This window comes from Acinonyx jubatus, chromosome A3 (genome assembly GCF_027475565.1).
Source record: "Acinonyx jubatus isolate Ajub_Pintada_27869175 chromosome A3, VMU_Ajub_asm_v1.0, whole genome shotgun sequence".
Classification (NCBI taxonomy): Eukaryota; Metazoa; Chordata; class Mammalia; order Carnivora; family Felidae; genus Acinonyx; species Acinonyx jubatus.
In genome coordinates, this window is record NC_069388.1 from 73,256,691 (window position 1) to 73,278,694 (window position 22,004).

The 22,004-nt window shown below is 39.9% G+C and overlaps 1 protein-coding gene across 1 annotated transcript in view; it reads left to right on the forward strand.

The window, feature by feature from the left end:
• LOC106976767 (uncharacterized) overlaps positions 1-22,004 on the forward strand; it is a 90,007-nt gene that overhangs the window by 46,141 nt on the left and 21,862 nt on the right. The window contains exons 4-5 of the mRNA XM_053201384.1: positions 7,058-7,171; positions 8,216-8,303. Of these exons, the coding sequence (XP_053057359.1) occupies positions 7,058-7,171; positions 8,216-8,303 (202 nt within the window). The remainder of the gene's footprint in view (positions 1-7,057; positions 7,172-8,215; positions 8,304-22,004) is intronic.

The window sequence follows — 22,004 nt, forward strand, 5'->3', positions numbered from 1 at the left end:
GTTCTTACGAGTATTTTAGATTTGGCAAGATGGAAGAAAAGCTAAATAAACCACTTGGCTATATCAAATTGGCTTTCTGTTTCTCAATTCTTTCAGTCATGTATTTATTTTAGTCAAGGTTATTTATTCATTGCTTTCTCTAAAACTACCCATAAGCATTGCTGTGTATAACAACTGCTGTACCAACTCAGACTCATGGTCCACTTGGGCTACCATTTTATTGGCTAACAGGGACCTGAGGGTCATTCACAGTGTGACACTACTTCCTTCCTTCACACCCATCCTAGTGTTCCCAATCTTTTAGAGATCTGAATTTCATTTGTCATCTGTTGGGGCCATAAAAATTTCCTCCACCCTCCTAGGTGGGATTGACATAAGACGGATAAACAGGATTTCATTTATATGTAGGAACTATCACAAGAAAAATGAAGATCGAAAGAAATGGTCATATACTGGCTTGAACAACGACTGGAAAATATGGAAGTTTACTAAAATATATGGGGAGAAAAGGAAAATAAGAGTTATTTTAACAAGGTCTGTTTTTACAGATTTCTCTTGGCCTTAACTCCCTGTCTCTGGTGATAAGAATGTTTCTTCCTCTGGTACAGTGAAGGCACCCTTCACATGGGAAATTAATCCCCCGTTTTCAGGAAGAAGAAAGAAGGTCAGAGTGCCTTTTTGCACCTATTGTTTTTCACATGCCTTTAATTCAAAATAATCAATATGCCAAAGTGGCATATTTTGGGATAGCATGTTCTGAACTCCTTTATATCCAAACTTAAAAAAAAATCCTGCTAGTTCCATTTTGGGGGTAACAAGTTTATTACTATTTGTAAGAAGCCAAGGATTTCCTTCTTTTGTCCTAAAACACCCAGAGAAGCCCTCAGAAGGTAACATATAGCTTGATGCATAGACCCCATCCCTGTTTGAATATTGAAGGAAGATGGAAGCCAACGAAATCAGGAGCATTGTGAACTTTGAGGAGATATAGGAGGCCCCTGGCATTTCTAGTAGTTGAAAGTAAATCTCACTTCTTTGGACAATAGAGTGACAATCTCTGTTTTCCTGGAAGCTCCCTGGTGTTTGCACTAAAATTTCCACATGGTGGGAAACCCCTCAGTCCCAGAAAAACTGGGATGGTTGCTCAGTCTATTGGAAGACCACAGTGTTGGTCCATCTCAGATATTCTATGCATTTCTAGATTCTTTCTCATCTGTGTTACTAAGTTGGTTTGGAAGCTGGTCCTTATCCATATGTTACTGGTTAACCTCCTAGAAGTCCTGGCTTAAAATCTCTGACTGAAGTTTGGTGACAGTGTCCCCCACAGGTCAAACATCTCTTCTTGGGTTCCATAGCTCCTGCAAAAAGACTTGCTTTGGCCACTGCTGTAAGTCTGGTGCCTCTTTATGGACTCAACAGCTCATTTGATTCACCAACTTGTGTGCATGAAACTAAAAGATGAATATTTGTTGTCCTTTCTGGCTTGTGGCATTTGAGGCAACCTATGGCTATCTCTTCTTCTGTAAAATGGGGATAATAATCATAATATTCCCATAGAGTTGTTTTAAGAATTAAATAAGTTATTACAAGAAAAGTGCTTAGAAGAGGGACCAGCATAGAGTATCCGCTAAATAAATATTAGGAAAAAGAAAATTTTACATAATCCTGTAGAAATAGAGGCTCTTGATAGAATTGCCCTTGTCATCCTAGTTTGCCAGTTCCCATGGCAGTTGCTATCAGGCTGTGGAGAAAACATGTTGAAGATTAATATGAAAGTCATTCAGAGTCGGTGAATGTTTGTCCAAGGAAGCCTAACCTGGGAGTCAGGGCATTCCCCTATTGTTTAACTGAAACTGCATCCTCATAGCCATAGAAAGCCACTGAACCATAAACCAGTAGACCATCAAAACTACGTTTGTATCCTGGCCTGTGGGTGAAGCTTCCACCACCAGAGGGAGCTACAGGAGCAAATCACTGAAAACCCAACTCGAACTGGATTAGGCAACTAGGAAACTTAATCGTTCACAGTAACCAGAAGTCTAGAAGATCATGCAAGTTCAGGGTGAACTCAGCTGTGAGAAATAAGGGAGTTAGGGCAAGATGTTGATCCTTTCTCCAGGCACAGGGAAGTGGGTTAATGGGGTGGGCATAGGGGCTGTGGGGTCCATCTCTTACCTGGAGAAGCCAGGGTGCCCAATCCCAGGAGTTTACAGATGCTAACAGCAGTGGGGGAAAGAATATCACCATAATAATAAGCAGGGTTTGAGGTAGATTTTAGTTTTGGAATTTTTAGTTTTTGGAATCCAACATCTGAGATGAGAGCGGGTAAGGACACATAAGTCAGATTTGAGGTGGTTGTTGGTTGGGCTGGGTGTTACATGTTTGTGCATTAACCCATGCATTAAAGGGGCTAGCTGGCAATGTGTAAAGAACCAGGGATGGATTTCCCAGGGAAACACTTCAGGGCTTCGCTGCAAGTAGGGATACAGGTATGCATTCAGGTAACAGCTAGGGATGGTTTTAGCTCCAAGGGTATCAGATAGCCAGGCCTGTCCCAGGAACTCTGGGCTAAGGCAGCAAGGCCAATCCTGGTAACACCTATATGGATAGTAACGGGTTTCCTATTCCACTGCCAGGCTTGAAGCAGGGGTTGGGTCTTTGTGACCCAAGGCTGGTGAGATCTTTGCTCACCTTCTTACTTTTCTCAGAAGTTAAACTCAAATTTCTGAGCTCATGTTTCCCACTGCTAGAGGACTTTCCCATTTCATTTACTGGCTTTTGCTTGCCAGTGTACTAGAATAAATTCTTCCTACAATATGGGCCATGCTCTACCTTCCAGCCCCAACACCATGGCAAAAGCAGCCAGCTGGGAGACAGAACACATGGCTGAAAATGAAGCAATAAGTGGATGAGTTCTATTCTTTCCAAAATAATTAAAAGTGAATGGTCAAATTTCATCAAGTGTGGAATATTTGGAAATAGCCTTTCCAAGGGGGGAAAAAAATCCCCAAACAACTCTTGAATGTGAGGATTATCAAGGAAGATGGTGCTATTGGGAAAGGATTGTTAAAAGCAGGCAAGAGTTTTTTTCTCATGTAGGCTAGAAACTGATCATGAGATTATTTGCCAGAGAATGATTTTCTAAATGTTTTTTGAAATAGCAGGGTGGCAGCATCATTTGAACAGCTGTAATTTCAAAGTTTCCTCATTTTTTTTTTCAACGTTTATTTATTTTTGGGACAGAGAGAGACAGAGCATGAACGGGGGAGGGGCAGAGAGAGAGGGAGACACAAAATCGGAAACAGGCTCCAGGCTGTTCTGGGCTCCATCAGCCCAGAGCCTGACGCGGGGCTCAAACTCACGGACCGCGAGATCGTGACCTGGCTGAAGTCGGACGCTTAACCGACTGAGCCACCCAGGCACCCCTCAAAGTTTCCTCATTTTGAAGGATAGTACTCAATTCCAACGTACAACACAATCTGACATGTCCACATCAAAACGTTCTAATTTCATTACGACACCTTCTATGTAGAACCTAATTGTTTAAATTTTAGAAAAATCAGTGAATGTTTCAGGTGGATGCTTAACATCAAGTTCCTCTTATTTATCGGTGTTTGATAAACGTTCCCACATGCTCTTCACTCTGTTTATTTTCTAGACTATCTGCACTTTGTAGGCAGCAGATAATTAAAGTGGCAATGGAGTGCCATCTACCGGGGAAAGAGAACAATAGATTTAAAAAAAAGACTTGATGGGGGTCTCATTGCAGAGGAATGAATACTTAGAAAAAGAGAACTTTATAAATATGTAAAGGCAAACATGGCAAGATATGGAAAGTTTACATTTTGCTTAATCTGGAAAAATTTTTTTGAACTCTCCTGTGCTTCCTTTAATAAGATACTGTGTTTTACATTAGATCAAACGTTAGTTGTCAGGAGAAGCCCTAAGTCTATACTTAAAATGGTAAACCTTTGTCAAACACCTGACCTTTGCAATCACTTAGTCCAATGTCCTCATGTTATAGATGAGAAGCAGGGGTTCAGAGAGAAGGGATGCCTCCATGCTCCCCAGCTAGGGAATGGCAGAGCTCTAGGTCCTTCCTTATCCAGATGGTCCACTTAGATGAGTGGCCATTTGGTTATACATTATGATTGAAGGGATGTCCAGAAGTTATCCAGGGCCCAAACCATCATCTCTATTGCTGGCTAGGCAGACTGTAAGAAAGTCTCATGATTAGAGTTGCTCCTTTGAGTGGAAGCTGGTGCTTCTTCTTTTGTACTATGTTTCCATAAACACCTTCACACACACAGGGTTTTTCTAATTAGCTGTTATTTTATTTTATTATTATTATTTATTAGCTGTTTATTTTAGCTGCTTATTTAGAACATAACCAGCAGAGGGGTGCCTGGGTGGCTCAGTCAGTTAAGCGTCCAACTCTTGACTTTGGCTCAGGTCATATCTCACAGTTCGTGGGTTCCAGCCCTGCATCAGGGCTTGGATTCTTGGGATTCTCCCTCCCTCTCCTCTCTGTGTTCCATCCTTCCCAAAATAAATAAATAAACTTTAAAAAAGAAGACACTTACAAAAGACAGAAATGAGTGCTTAAAGCCAGAGATGGGAGGCAAAACCGGTGTTATGCAGGCTTTAATTCCTATGAGCTTATAAGAAGAGCTCGGGGCAACAATAACCATAAAATTACTTTCAGAGTTAAGTCCTGCAATAGGTGGGGGCATGTGTGGGTCTGATATGTGGAGGGATTCTTGTGTTCTGGCCAATAATACACACAAAATCAGAGCTCCTCACTTCTGTTCATCTTCATTGTTTATAGAACAAAAAATGATCTTTGGGCTGAAAATCATAGAACGAACATTGATAAAAGGAAAACGAAGTCCAGACTGGAGAAAATGTATGTCAGAGAGTAGCAGAAACACATCTGAATGCTTCCTGCATTCAGTGTTTTACCTGCATGATCTCATTTAATTTGTCCACTAACACTATAGCTTCAGGCACTATCTTATTTAGTTAGATACTATGAGCCGTGCACTTAGGGATGCAAAGCTGATTTGTTGAAGTTCTGTGTCATTAGTAGGAGGGGACAGGGCATCATTTACATCCTGGTCTCCAGATCTGCAGCCCCAGAGTTGAGCTGCTCAATGACTGCCTGTGGAGCTCCCCAGGGAGGTCAGGTCTCCTGACGCAGACACAGGACATCCCAGCTTCTGCAAGAACCTGCAGAGGTACTGTGCATCATGGTGAGCAGCTGGAGATCCAAGGATGGGAAAATGGGTTTTTGTTTTTAAACTTGTTTTTTTTTCCTAAAAATACAGTAATGGATTCTATAAACTTCAAAGTAGTGTGCTTTATGTGATTCTGAGTGAAATCCTAAGATAGACTACTAAAGGATTATTTTAAACACCTGGGAAAGGATGCCACTGATCCAGGCACTCAGCAAGCACTGTTAACACAGTCATTTAGAAAATACTGGAATCCTGGGGCACCTGGGTGGCTCAGTCAGTTAAGTGTCCGACTTTGGCTCAGGTCATGATCTCATGGTTTGTGGGTTTGAGCTCTGCATAGGGCTCTGTGCTGACAGCTCAGAGCCTGGAGCCTGCTTCGGATTCTGTGTCTCCTTCTCTCCTCTGCCCCTCCTCCTCCCCTGCTCATGCTTTGTCTCTCTCTGTCTCTCAAAAATAAATAAATGTTAAAAAAATTTATTTTTATTTATTTATTTTTTAACATTTATTTATTTTTGAGACAGAGAGAGACAGAGCATGAACGGGGGAGGGTCAGAGAGAGGGAGACACAGAATCTGAAACAGGCTCCAGGCTCTGAGCTGTCAGCACAGAGCCCGATGCGGGGCTCGAACTCAAGGACCGCAAGATCATGACCTGAGCTGAAGTCGGCCGCCCAACCGACTGAGCCACCCAGGCGCCCCTAAAAAATGTTTTTAAAAACGAGAAAATACTGGAGTCCTATCCTGTGCCTGTTGCTTGGCAGACCCCCCCCCCCCCCGATAAACAGAGGCCTCCCCTCAAATTAGTGATGACCAGCAGGGGAGACAGGCCCACAGATGACTGCAATGCTGTAGAAACACCAGGTAGGTGCGAGCACACGAGCACAGCTGTGAGGGGGGCCCAGGGAAGCACACAAACCAGACTAAGAGAAAGGGACAGAGAAGTTTCCTGGGGGGGGGGGGGGGGTTGAATTTCTTTTCCTTTCATTAAAAAGGTTTTTTGAGTTAAATTTCTGTTAAATTTTTAGGTTGAATTATATGAACATATGGAATTGCCTTTTTAAAAAGCCATAAATGTCCAAATACTGGCAATTTCATATGTTCCAACCTAACCCACATCTTAAAAGTCCAACAGCAGCACTAACAACTCTTGATATCAAAAGACAGGAGTTCTCTCTCTCCATCTCCTCATCCCAGACTTTCCTCCCCAACACTGTCTTGTTCAACACTTGGAGCTGTTTTAGCTATTTTTTGGGCTACTTATTGCCACCTAATATGTTTTATTGTCATTTCTTGACTTGCCATTTTAACACTGTATGTATTGAATTTCTATTATAAAGATGTGGATTTAGGGGCCCTTGGGTGCCTCAGACCGCTGAGTGTCTAACTTTGGCTCAGGTCATGATCTGATAGTTGGTGAGTTTGAGCCCCTTATCAGGCTCTCTGATGTCAGCACAGAGCCCACTTAAGATCCTAGGTCGCCCTCTCTCTCTGCTCCTCCCTCACTTGGCCTCTTGCTCTGTCTCTCAAAAATAAATATAAACATTAAAAAATTATTTTTTAAAAAAGATGGGGATTTAGCTGTCTTAATGTCTTCACTAAAATAAACACCTGCAGTCCCTCACACTTCTTACATTGCTCTATTATAATTTCTGGTGAAATTGCTATGTTGGTATTGTTAGTGCGGGGGGGGGGGGGTGGGGAAGGGGGGGCGGGGAGCCTGTTCTCTGCTCCTAATGTTTTCTTCAATGAGGTGGGATTTCCCCTACATATTTCTGTGTTCTTTCTTCCCCTTTATTCGGTTATTACTTTGCTTCTCTCTAGGGGAGGGGCAGATTCCTCTGGGTGGTAGACTTGGATCAGCCCTGTATCCTTCTGCCTGCTGGAAGCTGTTTGTTGCCAAGGAGCAACTTTTCCCTGGAGCACTTCCCTGTCTAGGTGGGAAAATCTGCCTAATTCTAAGGTTCAAAGCCCATTTGGCTCTCAAAACTAAACTACATTAGCCAAATAAACCTTTGTCATGAAGAAGAAAAACAAAGTGATATTTTGTCCTTCATCTGAATTCTTTACTTTTTTTTTTTTAAATCAAATTATTTAAAACCTGGGTGAAGAAGAGGAAAATGATTTATGAGGTTGTTTGGAAGGACCCTACCGTTACAATTATGTTTCTCTAAATTTACCCCTCTTCTCCTCTAGATCCCTTTGTTTTCTGTAGAGCTATTAACTGGCTCTGTTTATTTATTTAGCTCATCCCTAAAGGACTGAAGGCTGAAGACCCTCTATCAAGTCATCTCAAGTAATCTCTTGCACAGCCACCCTCCTCCACACCCCTCTGACCTTTCACCCTTTTCTAACTTTGGGCCTCCTCCTGTCCCTGTTCCTGTTTGTCAAGTAGCTATCTTCTCCCTCCTCTCTGGACCAAGAGCTCAGCTCCCCTTCACTAGCATCCTGGGTATTTTGCTTGCTTATCTCTGGTGTTGAATCCCAATTTTTTAGATGACATGACTTTCTTTTTCTTGGTCTACATTCTACCTTCACGCTTAACTAATAATTTTGCTAAGTATGGAATTCTGTGTCAGACAGAATTTTCCTTAGACTTTGAAGGCACTGTTCCATTGTCTTCCATAATCCTAGAGTTATACAATTTCACAGTGATGGATACCTGGTAGGTCCTTTCAATTTAGAAACACATTCTTTTATGTTCTGGGAAGTTTTCATGCATTATTTCTTTTATATTTATATTCTTCTCTCCATTTTCTTTGATCTCATTGTCCACCCACTTATCCATAGAACTTCTATTCTGATGTTTGACCATCTGGATTGATCCTCCAATGTTCTTGTCTTTTTTTCTTATTTTCCATCTCTATGCCATCTTGTTTTATTTTCTGTGAGATTTCTAGATTTTACCTTTTAATATTGACATTGTATTCAATTCTCCTGTTTTCATTTGACCATCTCACTCCTCCCTATTCTTGGTCTTAGATCCCCAAGTCCTGAGCCCAGAGTCTGAGACCTGCCACTTCTGCAGAAAGGAAACCACTTATTGGTTCTCATCAGAAGAAAAAAAATTGTAAGTATGCAAGGTGATGGATGTTAACTAGACTTATTGTTATTATTTCACAATGTATAAAAATATGGAATCATTATGTTGTGTACCTGAAACTAATCTAATGTTGTGTGTCACACCTCAATTTTAAAAAATTAAAAATAAAAATGGGGCACCTGGGTAGCTCAGCCGGTTGTGTGTCTGACTTCAGGTCAGGTCATGATCTCCCAGTTTGTGGGTTTGAGTCCCACGTCAGGCTCTGTGCTGACAGCTCAGAGCCTGGAACATGCTTCGAATTCGTGTTTCGCTCTCTCTGCCTCTCCCCCACTCACTCTGGCTCTCTTTGTCTCTCAAAAATGAATCAACATTAAACAAATTAAAAAATTAAAAAAATATAAAAAGAGGAAACCATCTGTCTCTCTTGAGCAAAGTCAGCAGAGGGGGGATGGGAGTGGACTGTGTAGCCTAGCTTCATGGGTTTAGGAAGTGGATTTAATTCCCCCCTATGTAACCTTTCAACCAGCACTCCAGTTTCCAGCCTTATTCCATATCCTGGTCTTCAAAATTAATTTATGCCTCCAATTTCTTCAGAATTAACTGATGCCTCCAAATTCTGAGGCTTTCTGGAGGTTTCTGGAGTGAAAGTATTCCATCTTGTCTTTTCCTACATGTAGGCTTGGTCTTCAGCTTTCCTCAGTCTGCTAGGATAAGGTGACACTAAGGCCTCTAGTTTCCAGCATCCAAAATTGTGTTGACATCTCCCCTTTGATGTGCTCTCTTTTCTCATAGTATTTGTCCACATGGGATTATGTCTTTTTTTTTAAATCTTTTATCACCATTTCATTGGAATTTGGGGGAGGGATAAAAGAGTGTGCTTAATATTACATATTTAAAGAGAATGCTCCCTGTTCCTCCTCTTCCTTCACTCCATCACTTTTTACAACTTTATTAGTTGTTACAACTTTATTAAGGTATAATTCACATATCATGTAACTCACTCATTTACAGTTTGCAATACAGTTGGTTTTAGTATAGTCACAGAGTTGTGCAACCAACACCACAATCAATTTTAGAATGTTTTTGTCAACCCCAAAAGAAAACCTGTACCCATTGGCAACCACTGCTCACTTCCCCTCCCCCCCCAATCCCTCCAGCCCTAGACAACCATGAATCTACTTACTATATCTATGGATTTGCTAATCCAAGCATTTCATATGATGGAATCAGACAAATACGCAGTCTTTTGTGACTGGCTTCTCTCACTTAGCATGAAGTTTCCATGATTCATCCATGTTGTAACAGGTCTCAGTATTTCATTTCTTTTTATTAATGAATGTTATTCCATTATAATATTGGAATGGGATAATCCATTTTCCAATAATATTAATATCATCCATCTGGATATACCACATTGTATCCATTGATATAACATTGATGGAGATTTGGGTGGTTTCCATTTTTTGGCTATTAAGAATAATGCAGCTAGTAAACATTTGTGTCCAAGTTTGCATATGAATACATGCTTTCATTTCTCTTGAGTATATACCTATACCTGGAATTGCTGGGTAATTATATTTAATCTTTTGAGAAACTGCCAGACTCGTTTCCAAAGTGACTGCACTATTTTATATTCCTAGCAGTAGTGCATGAGGGTTCCACATACTCTGCATCCTCAGCAACATTTGTTATTGTCTATCTTTTCCATTTTGGCCGTCCTCATGGATGTGAAGTAGTATCTCATTGTGGTTTTCATTTTCTTTTTCCTGGTAGATAATGATATCAAGAATCTTTCCATGTGCCTGTGAGTCATTTTGTGTGTCTTCCTTGGAGAAATGTCCATTCAAATACGTTATCCATTTTTAAATTGGACTACTTGTTTTTTAAATTATTGGGTTGTGATTACATATATATATATATATATATATATACATATATATATACATATATATGCATGCATGTGATATATATATGCATGTGATATATATATACATATATATGTATATATATATGCATGTGATATATATATATATATATATATATATATATATGTGCATGCATGTGTAAAATGCATTCTAGTGCCTTCTTCATTATATAATTTGCAAATTTTCTTCCATTCAGTGTGTTGTCTTTTCATTTTCTTGGTGGAGTACTTTTGCAATACCAAATATGTCCAGGCTACCTATTTTTTCTTTGGCTATTTGTGCTTTTGGTGTGATAGGATGAGTTATGAAGTGTTTCCTTCTATTCTTTTTTTTAAATGTTTTTATTTAGTTTTGAAAGACAGAGAGACAGAGCATGAGTGAGTGGGGGAGGGGCAGAGAGAGAGGGAGACACAGAATCCAAAGCAGGCTCCAGGCTCTGAACTGTCACCACAGAGCCCAACGCGGGGATCGAACCCACAAACTGTGAGATCTTGACCTGAGCTGAAGTCAACACTTAGCCAACTGAGCCACCCAGTGCCCCGTTCCCTTCTATTCTTTGGAAGAAACTGTAATAAGTTGGGATTAATTCTTCCTTGTTCTTTTTAAAAAATTTTTATTTATGGGGCGCCTGGGTGGCGCAGTCGGTTAAGCATCCGACTTCAGCCAGGTCACGATCTCGCGGTCCGGGAGTTCGAGCCCCGCATCAGGCTCTGGGCTGATGGCTCAGAGCCTGGAGCCTGTTTCCGATTCTGTGTCTCCCTCTCTCTCTGCCCCTCCCCCGTTCATGCTCTGTCTCTCTCTGTCCCAAAAATAAATAAACTTTGAAAAAAAATTAAAAAAAATTTTTTTTATTTAAATTCTTGTTAGTTAATGTACAGTATAATATTAGTTTCAGGTGTACAATATAGTGATTCAATACCTCCATACAACACTCAGTGCTCATCACAAGTGCACTCCTTAATTTCCATCACCTATTTAACCCATTCTCCCACTGACATCTGTCTGGTTACCATCAGTTTGTTCTCTGTAGTTAGAGTTCTTGGTTTATCTCTCTCTTTTTTGCCATCGTTCATTTGTTTTGTTTCTTATATACCACATATGAATGAAATCATATGGTATTTGTCTTTCTCTGGCTCATATATTTCACTTAGCATAATTGTCTCTATCTCTGTCCATGTCATCACGAATGGCAAGATTACACATTTTTTGGCCGAGTAATATTCCATTGTATATATATACCACATCTTCCTTATCCAGTCATCTCTTGATGAACACTTAGGCTATTTCCATAATTTGGCTATTGTAGATAGTACTGCTAAAATGTCAAGATGCATGTATCCCTTTGAATTAGTATTTTTGTATTCTTTGGGAATACCTAGTAGTGCAATTGCTGTGTCATAGGGTAGTTCTATTTTCAACTTTTTGAGGAATCTCCATACTGTTTTTTCAGAGTGGCTGCACCAGTTTGCATTCCCACCAACAGTGTAAGAGATTTCTCCTTTCTCCATATCCTTACCAATACTTGTTGTTTCTTGTGCTTTTGATTTTAGCCATATTGACAGGTGTGAAGTAATACCTCATTGTAGTTTTGATTTGTATTTCCCTGATGATGACTGATGTTGAGCACGAACACCTTTTCATGTGTCTATTGGCCATCTGTATGTATTCTTTGGAAAAATGTCTGTTCATGTCTTCTGCCCATTCTTAATTGGATTATTCATCTTTTGAGTATGGACTTTTATAAATTCTTTATATATTACATACTAACCCTTTATCAGGTATGCCATTACAAATATATTCTTCCATTCTGTAGGTTGCCTTTTTGTTTTGTGATTGTTTCCTTCACTGTGCAGAGGCTTTTAATTTTGATGAAGTCCAATTAATTTATTTTTGCTTTGGTTTCCCTTATCTCAGGAAACATATCTAGAAGGAAGTTGCTATAACCAATATCAAAGAGATTACTGCCCGTATTCTCCTCTAGGGTTTTTGTGGTCTCAGGTCTTTAATTAATTTTGAATTTATTTTTGTGTTTTTACCAAACACAAAAGTGGTCCAGTTTCTCTTTTGCATGTTTCTGTCCAGTTTTCCCAACACCATTTGTTGAAGAGATGGTCTTTCCCGTTGGATATTCTTTCCTGCTTTGCTGAAGATTAATTGACCATACAGTTGTGGGTTCATTTCTGGCAATTCTGTTCTACTGATGAATGTGTCTATTTCTGTGCCAATATCCTATTGTTTTGATCACTTCTTTAATTGTTTTGAAAGAATTCACCAGTGAAGACATGCTGGCTTGCACTGTTCTTTGTGGGTAGTTTTACAATTACTAATTCAATCTGCTTATTATAAGTCTCTTTAGATTTTCCATTTCTCTTTGGGTTAATTTCAGTAGTTTGTGTCTTTCTAGGAAATTTTTCCATTTCATCTCCTTCCATTTATGTCTATTTTTCCGAGACATCAGGAGTAGAAAAATCTAGGTCAAGGTAATATGGTGGTGTGTCTGGGCTTCAGTATTCTGTATGGGATTGTGCAGGTTGTAATGATTTGAGCTATCTTCTTCTAAGTTATGTGGTGCACAAGTTGTGGGCAAACATGGTGGAGATCTTAAATAGCAGATGTGTTAAATGTGCCATCTTTGGAGACAGACTATCTGGGTTTGAATCCTTTTTCTACCACTTCCCAGAGGCTTTGGGCAAATTACTTAATCTAATTAATTAATAGTTTTCTTCTATTTGGGGCACCTGGGTGGCTCAGATGATTAAGCGGCTGACTTTGGCTCAGGTCATGGTCTCACAGTTCCCTGAGTTCGAGCCCCACATTGGGCTCTGTGCTGACAGCTTAGAACCTGGAACCTGCTTTGGATTCTGTGTCTCCTTCTCTCTCTGCCCCTCCCCTGCTCATGCTCTGTCTCTATCTCTCTCAAAAATAAACATTTTTTTAAAAGTTAAAAAAATAATTTTCTTCTATATAAATAATAGTATTTTCTTTAGGGTTTATTATCTGTGAGGATTAAGTGACACAACACATGTAAATTGCTTAAAATAATGTATGATTCAGTAAATGTTATTTCTTATTTGTATTTATAGCCTTCACTATATGCTTCCTGAGGTTAGAAATGGGATTTTTTTTTCTTTTTTTTTTTTTTTTTTTGTTGCTGAAAGCTTGGTACCTATCAAAATGCCTGGTCCATAATAGGAGGTCAGTATTGTTTGTTTAATGTTTTCATGTCAAAGAACTGGACTGAAGGACAAACTGCTAGTTTAGGTATTGATTAGAGCATTGGTTGATAATGAATGCCAACTAGAAGAGACCAGAGGTGTGATGAAGCTAGCTTGGCCCTTGTTGGGATTAACAGAGTTATATGTGGCTTAAATAAAGTCGTGGAGCATATACCTATAAAATTTGCACTTGACATAAAGTTATGTGGGAGAACAAAGTTTGGGTAGGTATGTATTTGTGTACACACATCCCTCTTCTTGGGTCCTAAAATAACAACTGCATAAGTAAACAACAGAAATGGGTGATTTGCAACAACACAAAAAAATTCTAGGGGTTCTTGCCAATAATAAATTCATTATGAATTAACGGTTGAGAAACAATAGCAATCTGAAGGTACAATCATTGTGTGTGGAACAAGGGAGGGGACAGGCACACACAGAGGTGTATTGTGGCTTCACCCTTTTGCAGCATTTGAGGGGAAAATTTTACTATTTCTTCTAATAAACTAGATATAGACCCTCAAGCAACAGGCAACAGACAATCTATTTTATGAATATGATAAGCGTATTGTTTCTTATGCTCTTAGCAGACAGGTTGCTGTATCCTAGGTACAGCATGTCCTCATGATTGATATAGGGATGCATTCTCCTGTCACTGAATTATCACTGAATGGGAGTTGGCCATTTTTGTAGGCATAAGACTTAGGCTCCTCAGATTTTACACAAAGTTGTCAATCCTATTTTCAGCCCAGTTGAACTGAAACATGGAACAAAGGTACCTGTTAGAACTCACTAGTACTCAATTTCTTTCAAAACTGGAACCAAGAGAAATAATATTAATGGAAATCTAACATGAAGGCTATGTAATCCATCCATCCACACTCTAAAATTTGTCCCTGAATGAAGCCTATGAGAGAGTTAGACTTGGAAAGCAGTGTCGTGTGGTTCATGTGGAATTGCTATGATTTCATGGACTTTGGCATGAGAGTATCAAACTGTATATATTAAAGATTGTTGTAGGAAGCAACCTTATGAGGTATGTCTTTGACTTTATATTATTCAACATTTTTTCATTATAACATGGTTTCCTAGAATAATTGTTTGAATTAAGCCTGGAAGAGAGGTTTTCCTGGGCAAAAATGATAGAGGATGTAGTGTTGGGGAGGGACAAGGAAGCATTAGAGGTGAAAAAGTACAGTGTGTGCATGGGAAGTGATGGTTATCTCAGTGTACCTGGAATGAGGCATACAACTAGGACTGGAAAATAGAATACACCTGTATTGAATACAGGCCAAAGAATGGATGTTATCTGGGAATAAAAGGAACATCACTCATTTGTAAGAATATGATTTCAGTGCTTACTCTTTGACAGGTACTGGATGTAGAGTGACAAATAAATGGACATAATGCTTGACCCCCTAGAGCTATTATGACCAGTGAGACAGATAATAATCTAGTAAGTAAAATCCAATAAGGAAATACTTACGTTCTCCCTTTGGATTCAAAGAACTGGTTGCTAGGAGAGAACAGAATGAAAGAAATCTTTAGAAAGGGTGAGTTCATCTCTGAGGAGATGACATTGAGCCAGAGACCTGAAGGATGAGAGGTGGAAGCAGGCGGGGAGGGGTGTTGGTGCAAAAAGGAACAATGGTTGAGAAGGCACTGGAGTGGGAACTGCTCAGGGAAGGAGAAAGACCAGCAAGGCTGGAAGATGGTGAGGGAGGAAGGAAGCAACAGGGAAGATGGGAAGGTAAGCCACACCCAGTCGTGTAGAAAACATAGTATTGACTGGGAATTCTTCTAAGTACGGGCACGTGGGTGGCTCAGTCGGTTAAGCATCTGACTTCAGCTCAGGTCGTGATCTCGAAGTCCATGAATTTGAGTCTGATGTGGGGCTCTGTGCTATCAGCTTGGAGCCTCAAGCCTGCTTCAGATTCTTTGTCTCTCTCCCTCTGCCCCTCCCCCATTTTCTCTCTCTCTCTCTCTCTCTCAAAAATAAATAAAAACATTTTTTTAAAAAAAGGAATTATTCTAAGTGCAAGGAGACGCTTTTTACAGACTTTTTGAAAATTCCGTGTGGTGTGTGTGTGTGTGTGTGTGTGTGTGTGCACGTGCATGCATGCATGTGTGTTAAGATCCATTGATAACTCAGTACAAGGTTTGGATTAGGGCATTTTGTAAAAAGCAGGAAGAATTGGAAAGAAGTTAAGGCTGGGTAGTCAGAACTTTTGCTAAAAATGTTAGCAAACATTTTTGTAAAGGGCCTGATAGCAAGTATTTTGGGCTTTGAGGCCAGTCTCTGTCTCAACTGCTCAGCTTTGCTGTCATAGTGTGAAAGTACCCATCGATGACCCAGGAATAAATGAGTGTGGCTGTGTTCCAGTAAAACTTTATTTACCAAAGTAGGTGGGGGGGGGGGCAGATTTGGTTCTGGGACCCCAGGGCATTAAAGATGTGCCAGTGGGCATGAAGAGCAAAGATAGTCCAGGAAGGAGCTAGGGTGAATTGTGAGGCTTCATGACTCCACACAGGAGCTGAGATGGAAGGCTTCTAGAGATGGGGTTTAAAGCCTCGGTTACAGAGAATGGTAGTATTATTATTAGCAGTAGTGTGGTTCTATGGAAATCAGGACCAAAAGCTGCTTTTAGAGGCAAATTATGCATTTGCTTTTAGTTTCTACACAGTTTCTACCAAATTTTCAATTGCATTTGGCCAGTGTGGAAACATCCAGAAGTCTGGCAGTTGGAAATGATATCCAAGGCTCATGCATGTTGTGAGCAAACTGTGTACTGGATCCCTTGTCTCTTTTTGAAGGCGGGGTGATTTCTCTGATTTGGTCCACAAGATGGCTATGATATGACTGTCCCTTTTACCATTAAGGGGCACTCTCTGGAAGGTAAAGATTCAGCTGAAAAAATGCTCTTCTCTCGAAAGGATTTTGAAAGTTTTATTCTCTTTACAGGGATGTATTTGTGTATGAGTAAATGTGGTAAAAATCATTGCAGAAGCCACGGAAAGTGTCACCACCTAGACTCTAAGACCTGATCTTTACTGCCCACCTGATTATACTCACTAACCTTTGTCCCACATTTTTCCTGAAAAGCAAAACCACCCCTCTGATGGTAAGGACTGCCCTGACAAGACCTCCTGCCAGACCAGACCACCCAGATCACTTTGAACTTAACCTCTGACACACACCTGCGTAGATGGAACATGGAGTGGCCTCTAGAATGACTAATGACTACCTTTACCTGATTATAATATTAAAATCTGTGCCCAAGAAGGAGCACAAGCATCGTTTACATAACATACAATGTGTATATAAGCAAGTTTCCTTAAGATGCATGTGTGACCTTATGCCCGCCTCTACATATGATGACAAGGCTTCCCTATATGAATATTCATCATTACCCAAAATAATATGAATCCATTCACCCTTGCTCAAGGAATCACAGCTCTGTATTCCTGGAGTCACAGCCAGTCATTCCCTGTGTTCTCCTTATTTGCTGCAAATAAAGTTTATTTTGTACAACAACTCAACCTGGTGCAGTTTCTGACTCACCAAGGGAGTGAACTTATGTTGGTTCTGTTACAAAAGGTCAGTAATGCTTCTGGCTCTCTGCAGCTAGCACCAATCACCAGATGCCACATGTGATTTGGATGCCTTGTCTTCCCCAGAGAAAACTGAAAACTGTCTCCTGGAGTGGTTTTCCCAATTTGAGGTCACCCTTAGTTTTAGCATATCTGTGTCTTAAAATATATTGCTATCCATCACACTGATACATTTTGCATTTGTTTATTATTTAAATCCTGGAAGATACATTTGTTTAGTATAAGATGCAAAGTATGCCTGAAAGATAACCTGAAGCTATTGTAGCAGAGGATGGGAATCAGGGTGTGGCTTTGCTTTGGATGGCAGCATGGTTCTTACAGAATTCTGTGCTTTGCGTTTTATGGGTGGGTTTGGCAAACTGGGGGGCAATTGTACTCTTTGATGCAGCCCTAGGGTTAGAAAACTGGAGTAGAAAAAGGACAGGTGTAGTTAACATCAGGCCTCTTATACACCTTAGGATAGTTGTCTAGCATAGTGAGACCTTTTATAAATTCTTGCCCTCCCTTTTCCTCAAACGTCTATTCTAAAACCTCCCTGTATCCTATATTCTCATTGGGGTGGCTGACCCTTACAATTTGCCCCCAGTGGTCATGTCTGAGCCAAGTTATATCTTCCTTTTCCTGTCCCCTTCTTTTGGAGGAAACTCCTCCTCTCCCACAACCCCTTCTCCTATGATATAAACAAGGACTGTCATCATTTTACAAGTCCTTAGTTCCCTGGCCACAGTGATGGGTCCAGAAATGGCCCATGAGTTTTCCCTTGTAGGTTTTTAAATGGGAATTGCCCCACTCTGGTGACAGAACAGGGGCAAGTTTGCAGCGGTTGTGCCTTGTCCACAGCTGGGTAACAAGAGCCTGTGTGCAGACAGAGAGGATGAGGAGCGCCCCAGGAGAACAGCATGAAGGCAGGGCCGGGGGAGCCCAGGGGATGCTCAGGTATCTGTTTTCTGCTGAGGTCTTTAGGGCCGCTCTCCCTGTTCTGCTCAAAGCTGGGGAGATAAGCTTCCTCTTTGATTCTCTGATTCTCTGAATCTTACAGCAAATCCCTTGTTTGCTTAAGACATTTAGAGTTGAGGTTCTTTAATTTGCCATTTTATGAGGTTTTGGAGTATGGGACCAAGCATCATACTAAAGTATTCTTCCACAGTCACACCATCAAAACAGTCATCTATTCTGATTGTTCTGAATGGATGAGTGGAGGCACCACCTTCATGTAGTTTATCAGAATTAGCCTCATGGCATTCAGAATTTTAGACAGGGGCTGTCCCTGAGAGCATAGGCCACTAGAACACTTGGGACAGGTCTTGTGATGAGAAATCCCATTTTATAGCCTAATGATAGCTAGCTAAGGAGGGATAAATGGGGGAAATGATCTGGAGTCTGTCTCCCCAGAAAGGGTGTTTAGTTCTGACTTTGTGCTGGGAGAAAGACCAGTTCGACTCTCTTGGTTTTCCTTCAAGCGGCCCCAGTCCATTGGTCTATCTTTATTGTTCACTACTGAGACAATCTGACTACTGAAACTTTCCCTGAAGATGGCTTCTGCTTTCTTGCCTCTGTCTTAAAACAGAGTTCCCCTACTCCCCTTACTTCTACACCTACTGATATCCTATGTATACTTCAAAGCTTATTGAAGTTGACACACTTTCTATGAAGCCAATCTTATTGATCCAACTAAAACTAATCTCTGCCTCCTTAATTTACAATAGGGATTTTATAGTTCCCTTAGCATTTATGTATTACCTCTTCCAGTAGTCACAGGTACTCATTCTCATGCTAGTTTGTAAAACATTAGGTTAGGATGTTGGCCTATATAATTTCTTTTTGTTTTTTTTTCATTTAGTTTATTATTTTTTTAAATTTACATCCAAATTAGTTAGCATATAGTGCAACAGTGATTTCAGGAGTGGATTCTTTCATGCCTCTTACCCATTTAGCCCATCCCCCCTCCCACAACCCCTCCAGTAGCCTTCAGTTTGTTCTCCATATTTATGAGTCTCTTATGTTTTGTCCCTCTCCCTGTTTTTATATTATTTTTGTTTCCCTTCCCGTAAGTTCATCTGTTTTGTATCTTAAATTCCTCATATGAGTGAAGTCATATGATATTTGTCTTTCTCTGACAGACTATATATATATATATATATATATATATACCACCTCTTGTTTATCCATTTATCCATCGATGGGCATTTGGGCTCTTTCCATACTTTGGCTATTGTTGATAGTGCTGCCATAAACATTGGGGTGCATGTGCTCCTTTCAAACAACATACCTGTATCCCTTGGATAAATACCTAGTAGTGCAATTGCTGGGTCATAGGGTAGTTCTATTTTAATTTTTGAGGGGCCTCCATACTGTTTTCCAGAGTGGCTGCAACCAGTCTGCATTCCCACCAGCAGTACAAAAGAGATCCTCTTTTTACACATCCTTGCCAACATCTGTTGTTGCCTGAGGTGTGAGGTGATATCTCATTGTGGTTTTGATTTGTATTTCCCTGATGATGAGTGATGTTGAACATTTTTTCATGTGTCAGTTGGCCATCTTGACGTCTTCTTTGGAGAAGTGTCTGTTCATGTCTTTTGCCCATTTCTTCACTGGATTATTTGTTTTTTGGGTGTTGAGCTCGATAAGTTCTTTATAGATTTTGGATACTAACACTTAATCTGATATGTCATTTGCAAGAATCTTCTCCCATTCCATTGGTTGCCTTTTAGTTTGGCTGATTGTTTCCTTCGCTGTGCAGAAGCTTTTTATTTTGATGAGGTCCCAATAGTTCATTTTTGCTTTTGTTTCCCTTGCCTCGGGAGATGTGTTGAGTAAGAAGTTGCTGTGGCCAAGGTAAAAGAGGTTTTTGCCTGCTTTCTCCTTGAGGATTTTGATGGCTTCCTGTCTTACATTTAGGTCTCATATTCATTTTGAGTTTATTTTTGTGTATGATAAAAGAAAGTGGTCTAGGTTCAATCTTCTGCATGTCGCTGTCCGGTTTTCCCAGCACCACTTGCTGAAGAGACTGTCTTTATTCCATTGGATATTCATTCCTGCTTTGTCAAAGATTAGTTGGCCATACGTTTGTGGGTCAATTTCTGGGTTCTCTATTCTGTTCCATTGATCTGACTGTCTGGTTTTGTGCCAATACCATACTGTCTTGATGATTACAGCTTTGTAATACAGCTTCAAGTCTGGGATTGTGATGCCTCCTACTTTGATTTTCTTTTTCAAGGTTACTTTGGCTATCTGGGGTCTTTTCTGGTTCCATACAAATGTTAGGATTGTTTGTTCTAGCTCTGTGAAGAATGCTGGTGTTATTTTGACAGGTATTGCATTGAATATGTAGATTGCTTTGGGTAGTATCGACATTTTAACAATATTTGTTCTTCTTATCCAGGAGCATGGAATCTTTTTCCATTTTTTGGTGTCTTCTTCAATTTCTTTCATAAGCTTTCTATAGTTTTCAGGGTATAGACTTTTCACCTCTTTGGTTAGATTTATTCTTAGGTATTTTATGGTTTTTGGTGCAGTTGTAAATGAGATCAATTCCTTGATTTCTCTGTTGCTTCATTGTTGGTGTATAGGGATGCAACTGATTTCTGTGCATTGATTTTATGTCCTGTGACTTTGCTGAATTCATGAATCAGTTCTAACAGTTTTTTGGTGGAATCTCTTGGGTTTTCCATATTGAGTATGATGTCATCTGCAAAGAGTGAAAGTTTGACCTCCTCCTGGCCAATTTGGATGCCTTTTATTTCTTTGTGTTGTCTGATTGCAGAGGCTAAGACTTCCAATACTATGTTGAATAACCATCTTGTTCCTGACCTTAGGTGGAAAGTTTCAGTTTTTTCCCCATTGAGGATGATATTAGTGTTGAGTATTTCATATATGGCTTTTATGATCCTTCTATCCCTACTTTCTTAAGGGTTTTTATCAAGAAAGGATGCTGTATTTTGTCAAATGCTTCCTCTGCATCTATTGAGAGGATCATATGGTTCTTGTCCTTTCTTTTATTGATGTGATGAATCACATTGATTGTTTTGTGGATATTGAACCAGCCCTGCATCCCAGGTATAAACCCCACTTGGTCATGGTGAATAATTTTTTTAATGTTGTTGGAACTTGTTGGCTAATATCTTGTTGAGGATTTTTCCATGTTCATCAGGGAAATTGCTCTATCGTTCTCCTTTCAGTGGGGTCTCCTTCTGGTTTTGAAATCAAGGTAATCCTGGCTTCATAGAAAGAGTTTGGAAGTTTTCCTTCCATTTCCATTTTTTGGAACAGCTTCAAGAGAATAGGTGTTAACACTTCCTTAAATGTTTGGTAGAATTCCCCTGGAAAGTCACCTGACCCTGGACTCTTGTTTTTTGGGAGATTTTTTATTACTAAATTGATTTCCTCACTGGTTATGGATCTGTTCAAATTTTCTATTTCTTCCTGTTTCAGTTTTGGCAGTGTATATGTGTCTAGGAATTTGTCCGTTTCTTCCAGATTGCCCATTTTATTGGCATATAATTGCTCCTAATATCCTCTTATTATTGTTTTTATTTCTGTGGTGTTGGTTGTGATCTCTCTTTTCATTCTTGATTCTACTTATTTGGGTCCTTTCCTTTTCCTTTTTTATCAAACTGGCTAGTGGTTTATCAATTTTGTTAATTCTTTCAAAGAACCAGCTTCTGGTTTCATTGATCTGTTTTTCGTTTTTTTTTTTTTTTTTTTGGTTTCGATAACATTGATTTCTGCTCTAATCTTTATTATTTCCTATCTTCTGCTGTTTTTGGGTTTTATTTGCTGTTCTTTTTCAAGCTCTTTAAGGTGTAAGGTTAGGTTGTGTGTCTGAGACCTTTCTTCCTCCTTTAGGAAGGCCTGGATTGCTATATACTTCCCTCTTATAACTGCCTTTGCTGAATCCCAGAAGTTTTGGGCTGTGGTGTTATCATTTTCATTGGCTTCAATGTACTTTTTAATTTCTTCTTTAACTTCTTGGTTAG